General features: G+C 54.7%; 1 protein-coding gene and 1 long non-coding RNA gene across 2 annotated transcripts; one reads left to right on the forward strand and one right to left on the reverse strand.

Annotated features, from left to right (window-relative positions):
• Nucleotides 1-8,724: 8,724 nt before the first annotated feature.
• On the reverse strand, nt 8,725-15,212 carry LOC132214797 (uncharacterized). The gene is made up of 3 exons (XR_009448352.1): nt 15,075-15,212; nt 14,808-14,968; nt 8,725-9,816 (listed from the first exon to the last, which is right to left on the reverse strand). It is a non-coding gene; the product is annotated as an uncharacterized LOC132214797 (long non-coding RNA).
• A 462-nt stretch (nt 15,213-15,674) lies between these two features.
• On the forward strand, nt 15,675-19,291 carry ZNF503 (zinc finger protein 503). The gene is made up of 2 exons (XM_059662285.1): nt 15,675-15,977; nt 16,716-19,291. The coding sequence occupies exons 1-2, from the start codon at nt 15,675-15,677 to the stop codon at nt 18,348-18,350; spliced, it is 1,938 nt and encodes a 645-aa protein (XP_059518268.1). The 3' UTR covers nt 18,351-19,291.
• The last annotated feature ends 232 nt before the right edge of the window (nt 19,292-19,523 follow it).

Here is a 19,523-nt window from a genome sequence, read left to right on the forward strand (position 1 = left end):
ACCCGGTTTATATCTCAAAATATCCCCAGCTTCATTCAGAACAGGTGATCTGTAACCTGAGGACCACTTCTCACTTCTATGGAAAGGGGTGAGTTACTTAGAGGCATCTCTGCCAGCCCGATTCCTGAGTTAAAACCCTTGGTAGGAAGCCTCCGCTGAAACAGCCCACAGCGCGCTCTCCCAGAGCTGTTTGCAGTGACTCACCCAATTAAGAACATCTACATAACAAAGCCTCACGGGCGGCAGAGGTCACAGAGACGGTGAAGTGTGTCTTTAGTGTGTGCTTTGGAGAAGGTTCACTAATTACCAGTCATTTCCACCCCTCAAGAACCTGTCAGCCTTTGAGATGCAGAGGATAAAAGAATCCCCAAATTTCCACCCACACATCACTTCTCCCTCCCCCAGCCCCACCCCCTGCATTTCAAACCTGTGACTAATAAGTGCCAAGGATGGGACTCTGCCCACCTGGCTGGGAGCCTGGAGGGAGGAAGGAGAGGATAGAGGTTGAGTTGCTGCCATTGGTGGCAATTTTTAGTAAAAGGAAACTGGGAGGGGCAAGTAAGCAAAGAGCGTTCTGGAAGCACTGTATTGTTGTCTGTTAAATGAGCAAACAAATAAAACTTGGTGGGGGTTTTTCTCTTCTCTATTTATAACGGTAATATTTGCAGTAGAAACTACAGGTGAGCAAGAAGAAAATTAAAATCACCCACAACCCTACCAAGATGACCAGCGGCTGGTCACATAGAACCCTTGCATCCTGCTTTCTAGGTGACATGTATTAATTGTGGGTATGTGCACGTCCCTGCTCTTTTATGATCAGATCTGTTCATCTAATGATATATCTCCAACATCTCTCCCCATGGACACATAGAAAGAATGTCAGAGCTGGTATGGATGCTAAATTGGGCTAGCAGAGAAGGTGGGTTTAGGCATTAAACAGGAGAAGGAGGCACTGTCGGAATTTCTGAAAGCTGAAGGTCACAGTGAGGCAGGAAAGAACCCTGATCTTTGGAACTTTGAACAAATGATTTCCTCTCTATAAACCTCAGTTTTCTCATCTGTAAAGTGGAGGTAACAGTACATGCCTTATAGGATTGTTGTGAGGATTAAGGGAAATCATGGTTGTAAAAGAACTATACAGAAACTGAATGTTTTAGTACTAGTTTTTAATAAGTGTGCATTTGTGTCTATTTCTTACTTAACCCTTTGCTAGTCTGTGTTAGGAATAAAAGGAAGGCATCTGGTTTAGGCCTGAAGGAGCTTAAACTCTAATTGGGAAGTTGAGCACACACACAAAATTAAGCAATATGAATTTAAGTAGTTAACAAAAGATACCATCAATAGATAACTAAGTGCTAGATGAGTGGCACAGATAGCAGCACTCCAGGGGTTCAAAGTTAAGAAAAAACACAGGGAGGTAATAATAATAATAATAACAACCAATTTGAGCACTTTCTATGTGCTAGGCATATGCATTGTTTCATTTAATTTACCCATTGACCTATGAGGTGGGTACCATTATTACATATATTTTGCACTTCAGAGAGAATAAAAACTTTGTAACAAGTCATACATCTCAGAAATGTGGCAATACTGCTCTTTGGAACCAAGCAGTTGCATGCCAGAACCCCCACATGCAGAAGCACTGGATCTACTCTGATGGAGGCTGGGGAGGAGAAGCTGAGCCCTGAAGTGGATGGTACAAGATGGAGCCTCAGCCTGGCCAGCATGGCTCAGTGTTTGAGCGTCAACCTATGAACCAGGAGGTCACAGTTCAATTCCCAGTCAGAGTACAGCCCAGGTTTCAGGCTCAATCCCCAATGTGTGGCATGCGGGAGGCAGCCAGTCAATGATTCTCTCTCATCATTGATGTTTCTCTCTCTCTCTCTCTCTCTCTCTCTCTCTCTCTCTCTCTCTCTCTCTCTCTCTCTCTCCCCTCCCTCTCTCCTTCCCTCCCTCCCTCTCTCTCCTTTCCTCTCTGAAATCAATAAAAAAAATTTTTTTAAATGATGGAGCCTCAGAAGCAAAGATGAGATTGAGGAACGTGTGTTGGTATGAGAGGAAAGATCCCAGTCTGGCTGGGAGGCTAGCCTTCAGGGACAGTGAAAAGTAAGCTTCAACGGTAAGAAGATTGAAGCAGAGCAGCATATGGAACATTTTTTGGTGGGAAATGGATTGCCCAGTAGGGTTTGCGGCAATGCAGGGTCCAACCAAAGCAATGTTTGGGAAGCGGGGCTAGGAGGAGACACCTCAGGAGGCTTTCAGGTGGAGGTGGGAAGGACTGAAGCTGGGGCAGAAGCACCTGGGGTAGAAGCCATTCTTCCTAGATAGCCCTTTCCCCCCTACTTTTTGATCTTTGTGACATTTAAGCTAATCTGCATTTGGTTCCCAGAATCTCTGGCCTCATTTTCGGCATGTTTATTAACTCCTTTTGCATTTTGGTTCTGCAGGAAGTAGCTCATTCATTCATCCCATAAGTGCTTATGGAGCTCCCATGTCAAAGGACTCAATCTACACAACCTGCTAGCTAACTGTCCTTAAAGGAGATGGAGGTTGGAGATGATGCTGATCCTCTGACAGAGCTGAGCCTCACCACTCTCTCCCCAAACCCCCCACCTCCTGAGCCTGACAGACCCTCCCTCCCCACATCAGCCAGTTCCTCTGGCCACTGGTGCCACTTCTCACCCCCACACCTCTTCATCCACAAAGTTCCCCTTTTTCTTCTAAAGAGGGAAGACAGAGAGTAAGGACATGGCCTTTGGCTCTTCAAGGGAAACTTGGCAAATATGAGAGTGTGGCAAAAGAACAGTGTGGTAGAAAGAGTCCCTGAGAGGACAAAAGGCTCAGTAGCAAAGGTGGAAACTGAGAAAGAAAAATCTTTGAAAATGGACTCATGTAACCAACATCTATTGAATATTGTTGATGTAGGTGGTAGATTCTGTAGGATATAAAAGTAGGGTGTCATTCATGCCCTTAATTAATGCTTTGGAAAAAAGGGGAAGGAAGGGAAGAAGTAGAAATAGAGGTTGAAAAAGAAAGAGAAAAGAATAAACACTGAGCCCAGAGACCTGAAGCATGGGGCCAAAGTCAAGAGTTGGGGAGGGTGCAGTGCAGAGTGCAAGAAAAACCTGTTACCTCTTCCTTGATTCTACTCACACACAAGACCTCAAATGCTTCAAGCCACCCTCTTCCCAAGGAAATGGAGCCCAGAGGTGTTCTTGTGCCACTGATTGCATTCCACAAACAGATTTTGAGCACTCAAAGGTACCAGGCCCTTAAGCTCTTAAGCTCTGCTGAGAAGAATCAGAGTTGATTGTCACCTAAGGTGGTCGATCTTGACAGTGCCCTTTGATGCCTTAGAAACTTAATCAGACATATTGAGTGCCTTAAGACTTATGGGGTGAGAGGGTTCAAAGTGAAGGGGAGAAATTCTGTACATTCTTGAACCAGGTGGGGATAATAATTCTTTTCTCACTGGGCTTTGTTTAAAAGTCAATAAGGTAATGTGGTGAAGCTACCTAGAACAGTGTCCAAGACACAGTAGGCATTTAATGAAAACATCTGATCATTATGTTCTCTTCATTTTGGCATGACTGATTCCCTTCACTAAATTTAGTTGGGTGTTTTTGTTTGTTTTTTAATTAAAATCATTGCCTACTGGGTTGGAGTTATTCAGCCAGGGATCCCCACCAGTACCCAGAGCCCAACTAAGAAATAATTTGTTTAGAAGCTACCTGAAGAGCCATGCTATGGCAAATCAATTGACATGCTTGGTTGTGAGTGACAGAACCCGGCTCTGGCTACTTTAAGCAGAATAGAAATCTATCAGAAAGATTTCAGGAAGCTCAGAAAAATCAGTAAGAAGACTGGAGACTTAGATTTGGGAAATGAGCAGGAACTATGGCTGAGAAATGGAAGATGTAGTTCCTCATGTTACTGTAACAGTCTGGTTAGGCCACTGCCTGAGTGGCTGTCATTATCACACTGGACATGGCAACTGTCCTCTCCATTCTGCCGCCTTAGACAGTCAATGCTATTGATTCGGGCTCAGTGCTTCTAGAGCAGTGGTTCTCAACATTGGCTGCACATTAGAGTCACCTGGGAATCTTTTTAAAATCCTGATTTCTGGGCCTCATCCTCCGGAAATTCTGTTTCTTTGTTACTAATGTTGTGGCCCCACCCCATAACAAAGAAACAGAATTTCCGGAGGATGAGGCCCAGAAATCAGGATTTTAAAAAGATTCCCAGGTGATTCTAATGTGCAGCCAAGGTTGAGAACCACTGTCCTAGAGGCTCCCATAGTCTCTGCTGCTGCTCAGTCAGCTTTCCAACCGGCTCCAATCTTCTGCTCTCCTCTTGAGAGTCAAAGATCCCCAACGGTGGAGCCTCAGCTGTCAGGGGCAGGGAGAAGGAGGATGTGAGCCCTTCCCCTTAGGCAGCTGGAAGCAGGGCCTGCGTTATAGCTAATAGGAGGGGGATTCTGATGATAGGCAGACAAAAGTAAAAAACACTAGGATTCTAATATAATCACTCTGTATAAATACACATAATAGCCTCATATAAATGAGTGTAGTTTATATGAGCATGGTGAACATAGAAAAAGGGATAGAGCCCTAGCTGGTTTGGCTCAGTGGATAGAGCGTCGCCTGCAGACTGGAGGGTCCTGAGTTCAATTTTGGTCAAGGGCACATGCCCAGGTTGCAGGCTCGGTCCCCAGTAGGGGACGTGCAGGAGGCAGCCAATCAATGATTCTTTTTCATCATTGGTGTTTCTATCTCTCTCTCTCACTCTCCCTTCCTCTCTGAAATCAATAAAAATATATTTTAAAAATAAGGGCTAGAAGTTAAACGGCAGGTTGTTAACACTGATTATACCAGGAGATTCGGTGGGAATTAGGGAGATGGGTGAGATCATAATGTTTTCCTTTATGTATCTTTGAGTTCTTTGGGGGTTGGTGTTGACTTTTATTTTATAATTTTTGAATGCATCTTACTCACAGCTCTTTTAAAAGTAGTTTAGAACTAGAGTATGAAGAGCCACTAAGGATTTCTGAGCAAGGGAATGATGTGATCAAGAAAATTAAGCTGGCAAGAGTATGTATAATGGATTAGAGGCAAGAGAGGTTGTAGATATGCAGGACAATTAGAAGATTCTTATAGCAGCAGTTCAGTTAGAAGCTAATGAAGAACTTAGCTATGGTAGTAATAATATGTGAAGTGAGGAAGAGGAGAGGGGACCGGGCTAGAGCCTTGGGACAAAGAGCCTGAATGGTGGGAGGAGTGATCATTGGGGAAGGAGCGGTTCTATTATACTTTGTCAATCAGCACATCTTACACTTTGAAAATGTGAATAAATGGCTGGAAACCCATTGACATTTCTCTTCTCCAACTTCCTTGAGCATTTGCTTATTTGGTATTTACAATATACACACTCAAAATAATATTTTATGAGATTTGCATTGTTTCCTGTATTAGATTGAAAACATCTTGCCCTGGCCAGTGTTGCTCAGTGGTAGACTGTGGACCAGTTCCCCGAGGGGTCACAGGTTTGATTCCTGGTCAAGGGCTTGTACCTAGGTTTCAGATCTGATCCTTGGTCAGGGTGCATAGGGGAAGCATCCAGTGAGTGTTTCTCTCACGCTCTCCCCCTCCCTCTCTTCCACTCGCTCTAAAAATCAGTGGAGAAAATATCCTGGGGTTAGGATTTTAAAAAATTTGAAAACATTTTAGGCTGTGAAACCATAATGAATAGCTACTTACTGATGGCCCCCAAAAGTGGAGTGAACCCCAAAAGTTATTCACTCAGCACAGTTGATAGTATATATGAAAGCTGTTGTCTTCCTTAATTCCTTGAAGAAATAGCCCCAGACCCTGACCCCTCCAAGTTATCATCTAGTGAAGGGGATAGACTCTGTACAACAAGCATGTCAAACTCTCGGCCCGCGGGCCGCATGCCTCGTTTATTTGGCCCGTGTTAGCCTTTGAGTTTGACATGCTTGCTGTACAAGAACCCCCAGTGTGGTAAGTGCTCTGAGAGAGGGATACAGGAGCCCTGGCCCAGTACCAGGTAGCAAGGTGCAGGGGAGTGGTGTGTAAGCTGAGTCCTGAAGGAATAGCCGCGGTGAGCTGGGTGAAGAGGACAGACGGTCATCCCAGACAGAAGGGAAAGCTCTGGCAAGGGCCTGCGGTGGGACGTAGCATGTACATTTGGGTAAGGAAAGGCAGGAGCTCAGGGTGATGGGGAGTAGGAGGCAGACAAAGGCAGCAAAGCCAGCTGAGGCAAATCAAGCTTCTGAGTCTGCCAGCCAGGGGCTCAACTTGATCCTAAGAACAGTGAGAACCCAGAGGCTGTTCAGCAGAAGAGGAACATGGTCTGGTGTGCTTTTTGAAAAGATCACTGAGGCTTCGGCAGAAAGCACAGAGAAACAACAGGAGGATGCTCTTTGGTCAGTTTTCCCCGCCAGGCTGGGAGCTGCCCAGGGGCTGAGTTGAGCGCATCCCATTGCTACCTTTCTCCTCCCCTAGGCAGGTCCTCTTCCCACTGCTGAGCAAGGCCTGAGCTGCTTAGTGGAGGTGGGTAACTGGCCTCAGACACTCCCCCCATCAGGTGAGTAAAAGCCCAGCAACCTTCCCCAGAGTGATGAGTTGGGATGCTAGGGATCTGAGGAAAAGAAGGGAAAAGAATATGGACGAGAGGGGCATGAGGCAAGGCCGATTTCCTCTCTCCGCGCTCCAATTTCTGTATAAAACAGGGCATTCATGGTACTTACCTCGAAGAGTTGCTGTGAGGACATAATTCATACACAGTTTTAGTATCTGGCACAAAGCGAACGCTGGGAAAGTGTTCATTTTTGTCTTCATTCTTCCTAAAAGACAGGTGGGACCTGTGGGCACAGATATGCATTCCCTGCTGTCCGAGCGCCCCGTGGAAGGTTTGCGAGCCTGTGGCCACGCAGGTCTCAGCACCCCCAAAAAGACCGGAGTTGGACAACGTGTTAGTGCCAGTTTGGGCCGAAGTTGCTAGTGTATGTGTGATGCAATTCCTGTGATTTAAATCTTAAAACAGAAGCCCAGGGGAGAAGAAGGGGCTGCCCACTGCCCGCCTGCGACACCGCGGTCGTGCGCCAGGCCTCCGGCAGTGGCCCGAGAGCCCGCGGCCCCGCCGGGGGCGGAGCCTAGTGAGCCAGGGGCGGAGTCTAGCGAGCTGAGGGCGGGCCAGCGCGGCGTAGGGCGGGGCCTCGCCGGGGCGGGGGGGGGGCCAGCGGAAGTGCCGCCGGGCCCTCCCCGCCCTCCGGGGCGGGGTACCCTGGCCCAGCTATCGGCCAGTTCTTCCCAGAGCAATCGGCTTCTAGACCAAGTTCTGCCAAGACCCCAACTCCTGATCCGGAGAGGAGGCCGCAGGTCTGCGTCTCTAACTGTCTCAGGCGGTGCTTTCTGTCCCGCCCACTTCCCTTCCTCCCTCCCTCCATTCCGCTGTCATCGGCGCCGCCGCAGCGCCGGGGGTTGGGGCGTGGGAGGTGGGGGACGGGGACTGCACAGGTAAAGACCGCTAGTGAGGAGGGCGCAGGTGTGGGTGCCTCCCCGGCGGGACCGGCGGGGGGAGAGGCCGGGGCACGTGCCCGGCTTGTTTCCAAAGCGCTTCTATGGACAGTGGAGCCAGGGGAGGGGAGGCGCAGACCCCAGGAGCGCCGCCGAGCACGGGAGAGGTGGAGGGGGAGAGACCGAAGCCCCCAGTACCGTGGGGGCCGGGTCTATGGAGACCCCGCGTCCTGCGCAGGCTCCGTTGCGCCTGAGAGGCGGTAAGCTGGTTGGGTGGGGGCGGGTCGGGGCCGCGGCACCGGAGGGTAATCCCCCATCCACTCCCTGCGGTGACTGGGGTCTGACAGTCGCCCCGCCCGGGTGCGCACAATCTCAGGTTTGCAGAACGAAAATCAATAAAAATCGATGCCATGGCGAAGAATACGAAACATGTTGGATTGCTATTATTTGCGTTTGTTAAATTATTTTTATTTTTATTTTATTTTTTTACTTCTTTCTTGGAAAAGGTGGCTTCGGCTGGGATCAAGGCCTGGGAGAGGGACGCAGAATGTCCCTTGGTCTCCCGGCAGCCGCCCAAGGCCCGTGCCGGACCCCAAGCCGCGCAAACTTCCCGGAGCGGCTACTCTGGGTCCGGCGCGGGCGGAGAGTCCCGGGTGCGTTCGGCTTCCGGACGCGGCTTTCCTTCGCGCCTCATTGTGCTCACTTTAGGGAGCAGCCCCCCTCCAGCCGCATTTCTCCGGTTCACCACTCCCACACCCCGGGGGCCGCGCCTCCTCCCCTCCCCCCGAGCTCTCCCCGGCGCTTTAAATAATGATATTTGCATGCAGGGAGCGATTCATAAATATGTCAGGGCCGGTGAAATATAGGCAACATTTCAAACTTTCTATTTAAAAAACATGAATTATGGCCGCGGAAAATGTGTTCCCATTTAAAGGCGATACGAAGTATTTGGTGTCTCGTCCCTGGGCCCATCCATCACGCAGACAATAAAGAGAGTTTTTCGCCCTGACACCCGCGATTTATGGGCGCCCTTCTCTGCCCTCATCACTCACCCGCCGCGGCCGGCCCGGCGACAGGCCCTGCGGAGAGATGGGCGGCCGCCACTACCCCCCACCCCCACCTCCGTGCACTTTGCTCCCTAGCCAGCACCCCCCGCCCCCCGCCCCCCGCCCCCACCCCACCCCCGACAGCCGCTCCCCTGGAGGGAAGGTTTCGCTCCAGGGAGTTAGGAGGTGGGCGGTGATGGTCTGGGCAGCCCGTGGGAGCGGGAACCACAGTCGTCCTTTCACCCCCGCGCAAGCCTGTCTTGGGGCCGGGGCTACGTCGGCCGCGGGGTGCCTGGAGGGCTGGCTGTGCGTCCCGGCCTCGCCCGCCCGCCGACCGCGGCTCGGCCCGGCGCCGGGAAGTTCGCAGTGCAGGCAACGGGAGGTTATTTACTCGCGGTTTCGAGGTGAGGGGAGCGGGCTGGACAGGGGGCTCCCCAAGAGGATTTTTTTGTAGATTTTTTTATTGTCTAAAGTTTTACATATTTCTCCTTTTTTCCCCACCGATGGACTCCCCCCACCCCCTTCCCCAAGAGGGTTTCTGACCGTTTCGCCCGGGGTAAGGCTAACTGGTCCCAAGCTTTCCTGCGCCCGGCTGGGCGGACGCTTCTCCGAAAGCTCTTTCTGCAACTTTCACAAAGCCAGCGCCTCCCCGGTGCAGTCCCCGCGAACACATCCTAGACGTCCGCGGCACCCTGGGAACTGTTTTTACAGACCGGCCAAGGAGCTGGCGAGACATCAAGGAGGAGAGGCACCTTCCCTAGCGTTTCGCCTGGGCCCGCGCTCTGCAGGCTGCCCCTGGCCCTCCTCGCCGACAGCCCCACCTTCTCGCACACACGCTGTCGCGCTGACCTCCCAAAGCCTCCGCCAATTCTCTGCTGCAAACTTGCATGGAAGAAAGTTCGGGCTTCATCTGCCGCCGAATTTGCTTTCAGTTTTCGCCGCGGGCGGGCTCGGGCTCGGCCTGGTGGGTTCCTGAAGCATCCACCAGAAGTGGGGGCTGCTAGGCACAGCGGGGCAGCAAGGGACCCCTCGGCCCAAGCGTGCTGATCGTCCAATCTCCCTGGAAGGCCCCACCTGCCGCCTCACGAGCACGAGAGGCCACCGTGGGTCGAGTTCCAGGCCGATGCGTCTGCGTACAGGAGAACCAGGAGGCGTTCCCTGCCCGTTGGCAGCGAGCTGGATTTATTCGGATAGAGGCAGTGCAAACCGCAGCCAGAGAAATCCCGTCGATTCTAAAAATGACAAGGTTGAATTTATACGATCAAGATTCATGTGTGGTGCAGGGAGATGGAAATTATACAAACAGCTTCACGTCCAGTGTGAACGGAAGATCGCTTCCGGCTCAAGGGCATGTAACATAACATCTGAATATTTAGATCTTTAGAGGGATATAAAATATTATTAAATTCTCAGTGTGTGCACATATAGTGAAGTTGGAAGAATTCTACGGCAAGGGTCTTTTTACAGCCTCTGCCTGGGTGTAATCTGGGCTCGAGAAAGTACTTATGTCCAAATAACCACCCAGCCCAATATTTCCTATAGCCAGAGTGAGTTCCACATCATCGAGGGGTGCAGTATGTGTGCCTCTTTAAATATCTGTGGCATGGCAGAGGTGAAAAACATTTAAGAAAAACAGGCGCACAGGTAACTGAGCCATTACACCGCTACAATATTTGTGTGTATAGAAATAAATATTCCTACCAGGTCAGCTGTGGAAAATACACACAAATTGAGGGGCTTTCGGAAACCCAGGGTGGGGAAGTCACGGTCTGCATCTATGGCGCCCAGCCCTCTGAGAGGGGCTCAGACTCCATTCCCATATGACTGCTGGGAGAAGCTGGGCCCAGACCCCTAACACTGCCTTGACTTGGGGTGGGGGGGTCAGCGAAGTGGGGTTCCCAGATTCATGAGCTGTGAGGGAGCCTTCCTGGGGCTCAGGGTAGCAGGGCCTGGGGGCCTATGGGCAGCCCTTCCCCCTCAAATACTTGATCCACCTCTGAATTCTGGTTCCATGGAGTAGCCTTTTGGGCCTATGGATTTGGAGCAAGCCTGTGGAAAAGGGCAGGTCGCACTTGGTTCCCAGGCGTCCCAGAGGGCAAAGCCAGAGAACACCTGAAAGAAGGCTGTGATCTCACTCCCAGAAGGTTATCAAGACCACCTGGCCCGCGGAGGGCCAGTCTGAGGCCACAGAAGCAGTTGTCTGGGTGTATTTACTTCTGAAATGTTAGGCACCCCTTCACAGGATCGGCGCTGGGGCCCGATGCCTGGTGGGTCTCCCAGTATTTGCAACGCCCAAGCAATGCCGTCAGCGAGGTCAGAGACCAGAGACATTGCAGCAGTGAAATTCCAAGACCAAATACTAATTCCACAATGGGGTGCTTGCAACTGTCCATCCATCTCATGCCCTGGTCTCTCTTTATTTTCTCACCCATCCAAAATGCAACCAAACCTTAAACAGACATAGACTTTTTGAGAGCCCCTCTTTGAAGAAAACATTAGAAAGGAGTTTGTCATGGGGTCCTGGAAATGGCACACACTCTTGAGGCAGCCCTGGCGCAGAGGAATAACCCGGGCCCTGAGAATGCCCTTCTTCAGAGAGTGGGACCGCGCCGAAGTGGTGCGGCACACCTAGAGGAGGGCGAGAATAGGAAATACTCCTTGGCTGGGGGGGGGGGGGGGGTGAGGGGCGAGGGGGGGGGGAAGAAAAAGATTAGGGAGACGAGAGAGAAGCCGGAGAGGAAACAAAAAAAAGAGAAGGGGGGGGGCGCGGGGGAGAGAGAAAGAGAGCCAGGGGAGAGGAACCGAGAAGAGTGCAGGCCATGGCGAGACTCCGGGAACCGGCCAGGCTTTGGCTGAGGCAAGGTGGGTACCTTCAAGATCTCAAGAAGAGGGAAGGCCACCCGGAACCTTCCCCTACCAGCCCCGGAATCTAGGCCCTGCTCCCAGTCCGGAGGGCCAGCCCTGAGTCCGGCGGCCTCCGCGCGCTCTCTGCTCTCCCCCCTCCTTGGGGACCACAAGGCGGGGCCGTACTGGGTGGGGAGGCCCCCAGGGGCGCGCGCCAGTCCGGGACTATTTGGGCGCTCTGGGCCAGGCTTTCCAGCTCGCCGGGTCTGACCTGTCAGGCGGATTATCTTCGAGGGAGATTAATAGGGGAGGCGGGCTGCAATAATAATCGTTTTGTTTGATGTGACAACTCTGATAGGCGTTGATTTACTTACAAACTGATAGGCTTTTAATTGAGCGCCTCCGCCGAGCCCGAGATGAAAGGGAAGCGGCGGTGAAAGGCGGCCCGCCTGCCCTCCGGCCTCAATACTGATTAGCCATCTCGACAGTGAATAGTTCAAGGCATTTTCAAACTTTTTGCCTCAACTCTCTCCCCTTCTTTCTCCTCCCACCCCCTCCTCAGCTCTCTGCCATGCCCACTCCTTTTTTAGAGAAGACAAATCATTTCCATTGTGTGCAAATAAAATCCACAGGAGATCCACGCCAACCGCCGCTGGGGGTGGGAGGCAGGAGGCCTAGCGCCGAGTAATTAATAAACCCCCACCGGTCCGCAAGGCCTTCGAGGATTTGGCCTCCCTGGCGAGACGCGCCTGCTCAGATGCTGGATCCTCCCGAAAGCCCGGGAGCGAAGGCCTGGGTTTGGGGAACCCAGGCACTTGGGTTTGAAAAAGGGCGAGCGCGCGCGGACCACAACACTTATGCGCGCAGCGCCCTTCAGGCCCGTGCCGTGCTGCGGCACGCCCGTTCCAAGGGACACAGGGGCCACTCTCTGGTTTCCCCACGCTTTGGGTGCTGGGGCTGCCGCACCCAATTCCAGAAGAGGGAAGGAACTGAGTCTGGGGGCGGGGGGGACAGTCCGGTGTTCACCTCCAGCTATGGCCACCTCCCGTAGCATTCAGTGTCTGGGCCTCGAGGGGAGGCCTGGCGACACCCGGCTCCTAGCTGAGCTCGCCGAGCTGGGAGCTCCACAGCTGATCCAGGCCGACACCTCGACAGCCGCGCACTCAATGACACAGACACTAACATAGCCGCAGGATACAAGCGACTTCACAAAGGCGCTGCTCTTCAGAGACAGTTGAGGACTCACTGGGACTTGCTACCCGAAGATGATCAAGACAACTTTCACAGCCTTGCTTGTGGCCTCGCCACCACCTCCCAAACTCGTCCTCCTCGGCTGTCGCACAGACACTCCAAACCCCCTTGAACGCAGGTGTGTTCTTACACCTACACACGCGCACACATACACACACCGACAGACAGCAGCCCCAACCAAATACACACCGCCTCACTCGCCTCTTCTAATTATCTTTAGTCAAGTTGCCATCTCATGAAGTTTACCAACCTGAAGAATCAAGGGATAAGATTAAAACGCAGAAAGTGAATGCCTACAAGAAAATTCTAAAACTCACCCCGGAAAGTTCTCGGTACCTGTTCGGAGGAGTGGGAGACAGACACAAAAATGGGGGAGAGGGGAATGGGATGGTTAAAGCGGAGAGGGCGAGCGCCGCTGAGGGCAGGTCCGAAATCCGGCCCCCGCGTTTGCGCGGCTCTGCGCCTGGAGAGCGCGGGTGAAACCGGTGTCCGGCCCGGCCTCCGCCCCCCGCGCGGGTACCGACTGGCTCAAGGCTCCCAGCGCTCCCTGCCCCGCCATTCATCAAAAGGATTGACAACAAAAGAAGAGTCGGGGCGGAAAAGTGGGGGAGGGGAGATTCAAAGTCTTCCAAGTCCTTCCGAGTAAGGGGATGTGTGTTCTCCTCTCGCCCCCACCCCCCACCTTCCAATTTCTGCGACTTTCTGAAGGTGACCCCCGAACTCGATCCAGACGCTATCAAAGCCCTGACAACTCACACAGCGACACAGTCATGCATGCACACTTGTGTACGCAGAATCAGGTACACGGAAACACGCACAGCGCCTCCCCTCTTCCTTCCAAACAGCCGAGTGACGGTGCAAATCGAGGGGAACGCGGCAGTCCCGCTCCGCTTCCCTGGAAGAGCCCGAGTTCCCACAGGCAGCCTCCCCCGCCCTCCTTCGCTCTGCTCTCCCAGCGCAGGTCAGTCCCGGCTACGCGTTCCATAAATTCGAGCGAGCAGACCGGAGTAACCCCGGCTACCAAGCCCGCGAGGATGGAGCACCATGCGCAAGGATTGGGGAAGCGGCCAGAGTGAGTCTGAGACGTCTCTCCCGGATACACCCGTGGTCAGGCCTCTTCTTCGCAGCCTCTCGGCCCTAACCATCACCCCCGGGGTTCAGGGAATTGAGAGGGATACCCCACCATTGACCCCCAGGACTCAAGGTTACATTGGTGACGTGGTTTAGGAAGAAGTCGCCGCGTTTGGGGTCAGGGCACTTCGGAGGGTGGGGTCCGCAGCAGGCTAGCAGCCTGGCGTCCGCACACTACGTGCCCCCGAGGGAATATTCCAGGGGAGAAAAAAAATCTCCGATGTTAGACATCACCGCCGCCCGTCTCGGGTATCCGAAGCCATTCCGAACTCCGAGGCCCCAAGAGACCTAAGCCCCCAATGTGGAAGGGTGCATCTCTGACTCCGACACCGAGAGGGGCGAGGCGCGCACCCCAGGCCTGCGCACCCCTCTCAGCACCCTGGCCGCACCTGCGCACTTTACTCTCACTATTCATTTTCCTGACACTGAGCGCCTCCCTCCCCTCTTCCATTCTTTTCCCTCAGAGCCCCCATTCCCTCCCATCCCGTGAGGCGGCTCCCCTCTCCTCCTCCTCCGGTTTCCCCTGGATCTCTTCCTTCCTCTCTCTTTCTCTCCCTCTCTTTTTCCCTTCAAGTCGCACCCGCCTTGTAATCAGCAACAAAAGCTGACATAAATCACGGGCGGATTGACAAGAGCTGACAAATAACTGATTGATTGCGGTCGAGGAACATTGACAATTGATGGAGGGGTGGAGATGCCCGAAGAACTTGGCGGGGGGTGGGGGGAGCGGGTAGGAGAGGAGAGGATGGCAGGGGAGAGAGAGTAAGCAGTGGGGGCTGAGTGTGAAACAGAGGAAACATGTGACCCTCGATCCTGCCCCAATCTGCGAGTCCCCGGGCGTCACGTGGCCGGGAAGGGCGGGGAGCCCAGCGCATAACTCGGAGCAAAACCGCCACCGCTGCCCACCTAGCTTCTGGTTTCTCCGCCGCCAAATCCCGGGAAATCCAATCGGGCGGGCGGACTTCCTCCAGCCACCCGACCCCCCACCTTTCCTTACCCTGGCGGCCGCCCCGCGAGAGATTTCAATTACTGAGGAGGAGAGAATATTGGGTGTTCGAGGCCCTTGTGCACCCCTGGTGTTGACAGTCCGGCTGTGGTCCAGAGTCCTCCGGTGCTCCGTTTGAACGCCACCTCCATCTGTTCCTCACACGCACCCTCCTGCAAAAGGTTTCAGTTTATTTTCGAGCTGGGAAAAGGAAGGACGACAGGAGGGGAAAAAAGAGGGAGGCGGCAGATAGCAAACGTAGAATAAAAGTCCAGCTACCCTTCGGATCGAAATCGAGGGAGGGGACTAGCCGCGGAGGTGGGGGGCTGGGGGCGGCGAGCTGGGAGCTGCCCATTAAAACCAGCGCTGAGAGTCCGGGCCGCGGCGGCGACGGCGGCGGCGGCGGCGGCGGCGGCGCGGGACGCGTCACATCCCCTTGACCCTCCAATCACCTCGGGCTCCCATTTGATTGGAAGGCGGCAAAGGCTTTAATCTCCCCCTTGGTGCAGCTGCTTTTGAAGTGAGTTTCCTCGCCAGAGCCCCGGCTGGACAGGCAGCGGCTCACACCGCAGAGAGCAGCGCCAACGCCGGGCCGCGAGCGCGCAGCGCAGGGGCACAGCCCGAGGCGGATACGGCGAGCCACCCCGCAGCCCTGCAGTCGGGCCGGCTCTGCCCGGTCGGCCACGGCCCCGCTGCGAGCCACCCAGGATTATTCGCTTCTGGCTCCAGCAACGGAGAAGGCGCGCTGGGCGCTGGTGGCCGCGGCGCCAGCTCCTCCTCCTTCTGCTGCTCCTGCTCCCCGGGCGAGCGCGCAGCCCCGAGCCCGCCCCGCGCCTCCGGGAGCCCTCCCCCCGCTGCTCCCATGCGCGCGGGTGGGTCATGAGCACAGCGCCCTCGCTTTCTGCCCTAAGAAGCAGTAAGCAAAGCGGCGGCGGCGGCGGCGGCGGTGCGGACCCTGCCTGGACCAGCGCGCTCTCTGGAAATAGCTGCGGCCCCGGCCCAGGCTCGTCCCCGGCCGGCAGCACCAAGCCTTTTGTGCACTCCGTGCCCCCTTCTGACCCTCTCCGCCAGGCTAACCGACTGCCCATCAAGGTGCTGAAGATGCTGACCGCACGGACTGGCCACATTTTGCACCCCGAGTACCTGCAGCCCCTGCCTTCCACTCCCGTCAGCCCCATCGAGGTAAGGACCCTCTCCCTGGATCGTGCTGGGATGGTGCCACCCTGGCTTTCGCTTCACGGAATTTCTCTTGGGATCTGGGGGTGGGGGTGGGGGTCGAAGTGATTCAGCTGCCGGTGGGAAGAGAGGATAGTGCTCCCGCACCTTAAAACTAGGGCGGAAAGGTGGGAGGAGGTATGCTGGGGTGTGAATGTTAGGGGGCAAGGCAACCAAAACTTGTTCTTTCCTTTGGTATAAAAGCGCCTAGCCCGACCCAGGCCCACTTTATGCCCAGAAGACGGACGGGAGCCCGAAATACGGTTCCAAAGTCGCAGTCCTCGGGTTCCCCAGAAGCTGGTACACAGCTTCTCAGGCGCAAACCTCCTGAGCCCTTAACTCTGAAGAATTAGGGATGGGGTGGCGGGGGCGGGGGGTGTACAGTTCTGGGTCTAGGAGTCAGAAACCAAAACATTTTGTGAGTTTTTTAAAAATCCAGTTTAGCGCTTAGCAAGGACATGTAAGATCCAGTTTGGGGGAGAGGGGAGTCTGCTACCTTTCTCAAGGACGAGTGTGTGTGTGTGTGTGTGTGTGTGTGTGTGTGTGTAGGGGGTGCCGCCTAGAATTGCGCCTCGGGGCTGGGAGGATCTTCGCGGCGGCGGCGGGGTGGGGGTGGGGGCGTTGGAATCCTAGAAGCCAGGGTTCTAAAGGATCTCCCCTTGTTTCTTTTTGTGCCCCCACCACCACCCACGAATGACCCCGCAGCTGGATGCTAAGAAGAGCCCGCTGGCACTGTTGGCGCAGACCTGCTCGCAGATCGGGAAGCCCGACCCCTCGCCCTCCTCCAAACTCTCCTCGGTCGCCTCCAATGGGGGCGGCGCGGGCGGTGCCGGCGGCGCCGGGAGTGACAAGGACGGAAAGTCGGGGCCCCTCAAGCTGAGTGACATCGGCGTGGAGGACAAATCGAGTTTCAAGCCGTACTCCAAACCCGGCTCGGATAAGAAGGAGCCGGCAGGCGGCGGCGGCGGAGGCGGCGGCGGCGGGGGTGGCGGCGGTGGGGGGGTTTCGGCGGAGAAGTCCGGATTCCGAGTACCGAGCGCCACCTGCCAGCCATTCACGCCCAGGACAGGCAGCCCCAGCTCCAGCGCCTCGGCCTGCTCACCGGGAGGCATGTTGCCTTCGGCCGGGGGCGGCCCGGAGGGCAAGGACGACAAGAAGGACCCCGACGCAGGTGGCGGCGGTGGAGGCAGCAAGGGCTCTGGGGGTGCCTCGGCCGAAGGGGCGCCCACCGGGCTGGCGCACGGCCGGATTAGCTGCGGCGGCGGGATTAACGTGGACGTGAACCAGCACCCAGATGGGGGCCCCGGGGGCAAGGCTCTAGGCTCGGACTGCGGCGGTTCTTCGGGCTCCAGCTCCGGCACGGGCCCCAGCGCGCCCACCTCCTCCTCGGTGCTGGGCTCTGGGCTGGTGGCTCCAGTATCGCCCTACAAGCCGGGCCAGACAGTGTTCCCTCTGCCTCCCGCGGGCATGACCTACCCAGGCAGCCTGGCGGGGGCCTACGCCGGCTACCCGCCCCAGTTCCTGCCGCACGGCGTGGCCCTCGACCCCACCAAGCCGGGCAGCCTGGTGGGGGCGCAGCTGGCGGCGGCCGCGGCGGGCTCTCTGGGCTGCAGTAAGCCGGCTGGCTCGAGCCCCTTGGCCGGGGCGTCGCCGCCTTCCGTGATGACAGCCAGCTTGTGCCGGGACCCGTACTGCCTCAGCTACCACTGCGCCAGCCACCTGGCCGGGGCCGCGGCGGCCAGCGCTTCGTGCGCCCACGACCCGGCGGCGGCAGCGGCGGCGCTCAAGTCCGGATACCCGCTGGTGTACCCCACGCACCCGCTGCACGGCGTGCACTCGTCGCTAACGGCCGCGGCCGCTGCCGGGGCCACACCGCCCTCTCTGGCCGGCCACCCCCTCTACCCTTACGGCTTCATGCTCCCTAACGATCCGCTCCCCCACATCTGCAACTGGGTGTCGGCGAACGGGCCGTGCGACAAGCGCTTCGCCACGTCCGAAGAGCTGCTGAGCCACTTGCGGACCCATACGGCCTTCCCCGGGACAGACAAACTGCTGTCGGGCTACCCCAGCTCGTCCTCTCTGGCCAGCGCCGCCGCGGCCGCCATGGCTTGCCACATGCACATCCCCACGTCGGGCGCGCCGGGAAGCCCGGGGACCCTGGCGCTGCGCAGCCCCCACCACGCGCTGGGACTCAGCAGCCGCTACCACCCCTACTCCAAGAGCCCGCTCCCCACCCCCGGTGCTCCCGTGCCGGTGCCCGCGGCCACCGGACCCTACTACTCCCCGTATGCCCTCTACGGACAGAGACTGACCACGGCCTCGGCGCTGGGCTATCAGTGAGGGGCGCCGCGAGGGCGAGCCGGGGAAAGAAAGGAGCTGGGGGGAGGGGAGGGGCCCGGGGAGGGGCGGGAACGGGGGAGAAGCTACTGTCACCCGTGAGTGGGGACGACCTGGGCCAGCAAAGGAAAAAACATATATATACCGTATCTCTCTACCCGAAACAGCGGCCGAGACCCGGCGGGAAATCCCCTTCCCCCCGCCTCCCCTGCCCACCCAAACTTTATAAAAGTTGAAAAAAAATATCATTTGACTTTTTATAGAAAAAGAAGGAAAAAAATAATGGAGAAAGTGTTCATCTGAGGACTGCATCGGTGGACACCGGTATTTATTTATGTTAGCTCCAAGCGGACCCGTGGTTCTAAAGTGCATTATTTAGTTTGAGCTCCGTAGATAAAAAGGAAGAGGGAGGGAAATTAAAAAGGAAGAGGGGGGATTTAAAAAAGGAAAAAACGAACCCTCCCGTCCCTTGTAGATTATAAATAAATACAAAACCTCCACAGAACTAGAGGTCTTCTCTTTAATGTTACTTTAAAATTGCTATGATTGTATTGTACGTTCTTATTTAATGTCTGATTGAAACACAATTTACATGCATGTTTGTTACAAAAATGAAAAACAAAAACAAAACAAGTCACAATTTGTCAGCTCTGATTTCAAATTGCAATTATTTTTAAGGTGTATACCATTGGAAGAGAATGGGTATTTTTTTGTATGTATTCTGGAAGAAAACAAAAAAAAAAAAGGAAAAACAATTCTATTCCAAAACCTCATTTGCCTTATTTTGTTCTTTAAAAGGAACACTTAACTATTTTTAATTTTTAAGTACACCCGCTGAAAAGGGGGCAAGTAAGGTTTACGTCATGTACTAAAATAATAGACAATGTATCGCTTTAAAGATTAAAATTCCGTATATTTGATGTATTAAAAGGTTTTACTTCTTATTACTATCTTTTTTATTTTTTGGTTAAAGAGAAAGAAGAGCAAGGCGGCCGCAGTGGGCGCCCTGGGCCTCGTGCCCACTCCTGCCCAGGACCGCGGCCGCATTTCGATTGTTCTGCTGTGATTTTCCGGAAGAGGCCACGGCTTCGGAAGGGCTGCCCAGCAGTGGGGTTGGTCTTAGGAGAAATATTTTTCAAGCGGGGATTTCACAATTGGAAAATATCTTGTCCTTAG

This window comes from Myotis daubentonii, chromosome 13 (assembly GCF_963259705.1).
Source record: "Myotis daubentonii chromosome 13, mMyoDau2.1, whole genome shotgun sequence".
In the NCBI taxonomy this organism is placed as follows: domain Eukaryota; kingdom Metazoa; phylum Chordata; class Mammalia; order Chiroptera; family Vespertilionidae; genus Myotis; species Myotis daubentonii.

Bases quoted from the DNA above. Each gene is read 5' to 3' on its own strand.
- ZNF503 (XM_059662285.1), top strand. From the start codon at position 15,675: ATGAGCACAGCGCCCTCGCTTTCTGCCCTAAGAAGCAGTAAGCAAAGC. The intron at 15,978-16,715 runs GTAAGGACCCTC...ATGACCCCGCAG, and splicing joins CTCCCGTCAGCCCCATCGAG to CTGGATGCTAAGAAGAGCCC.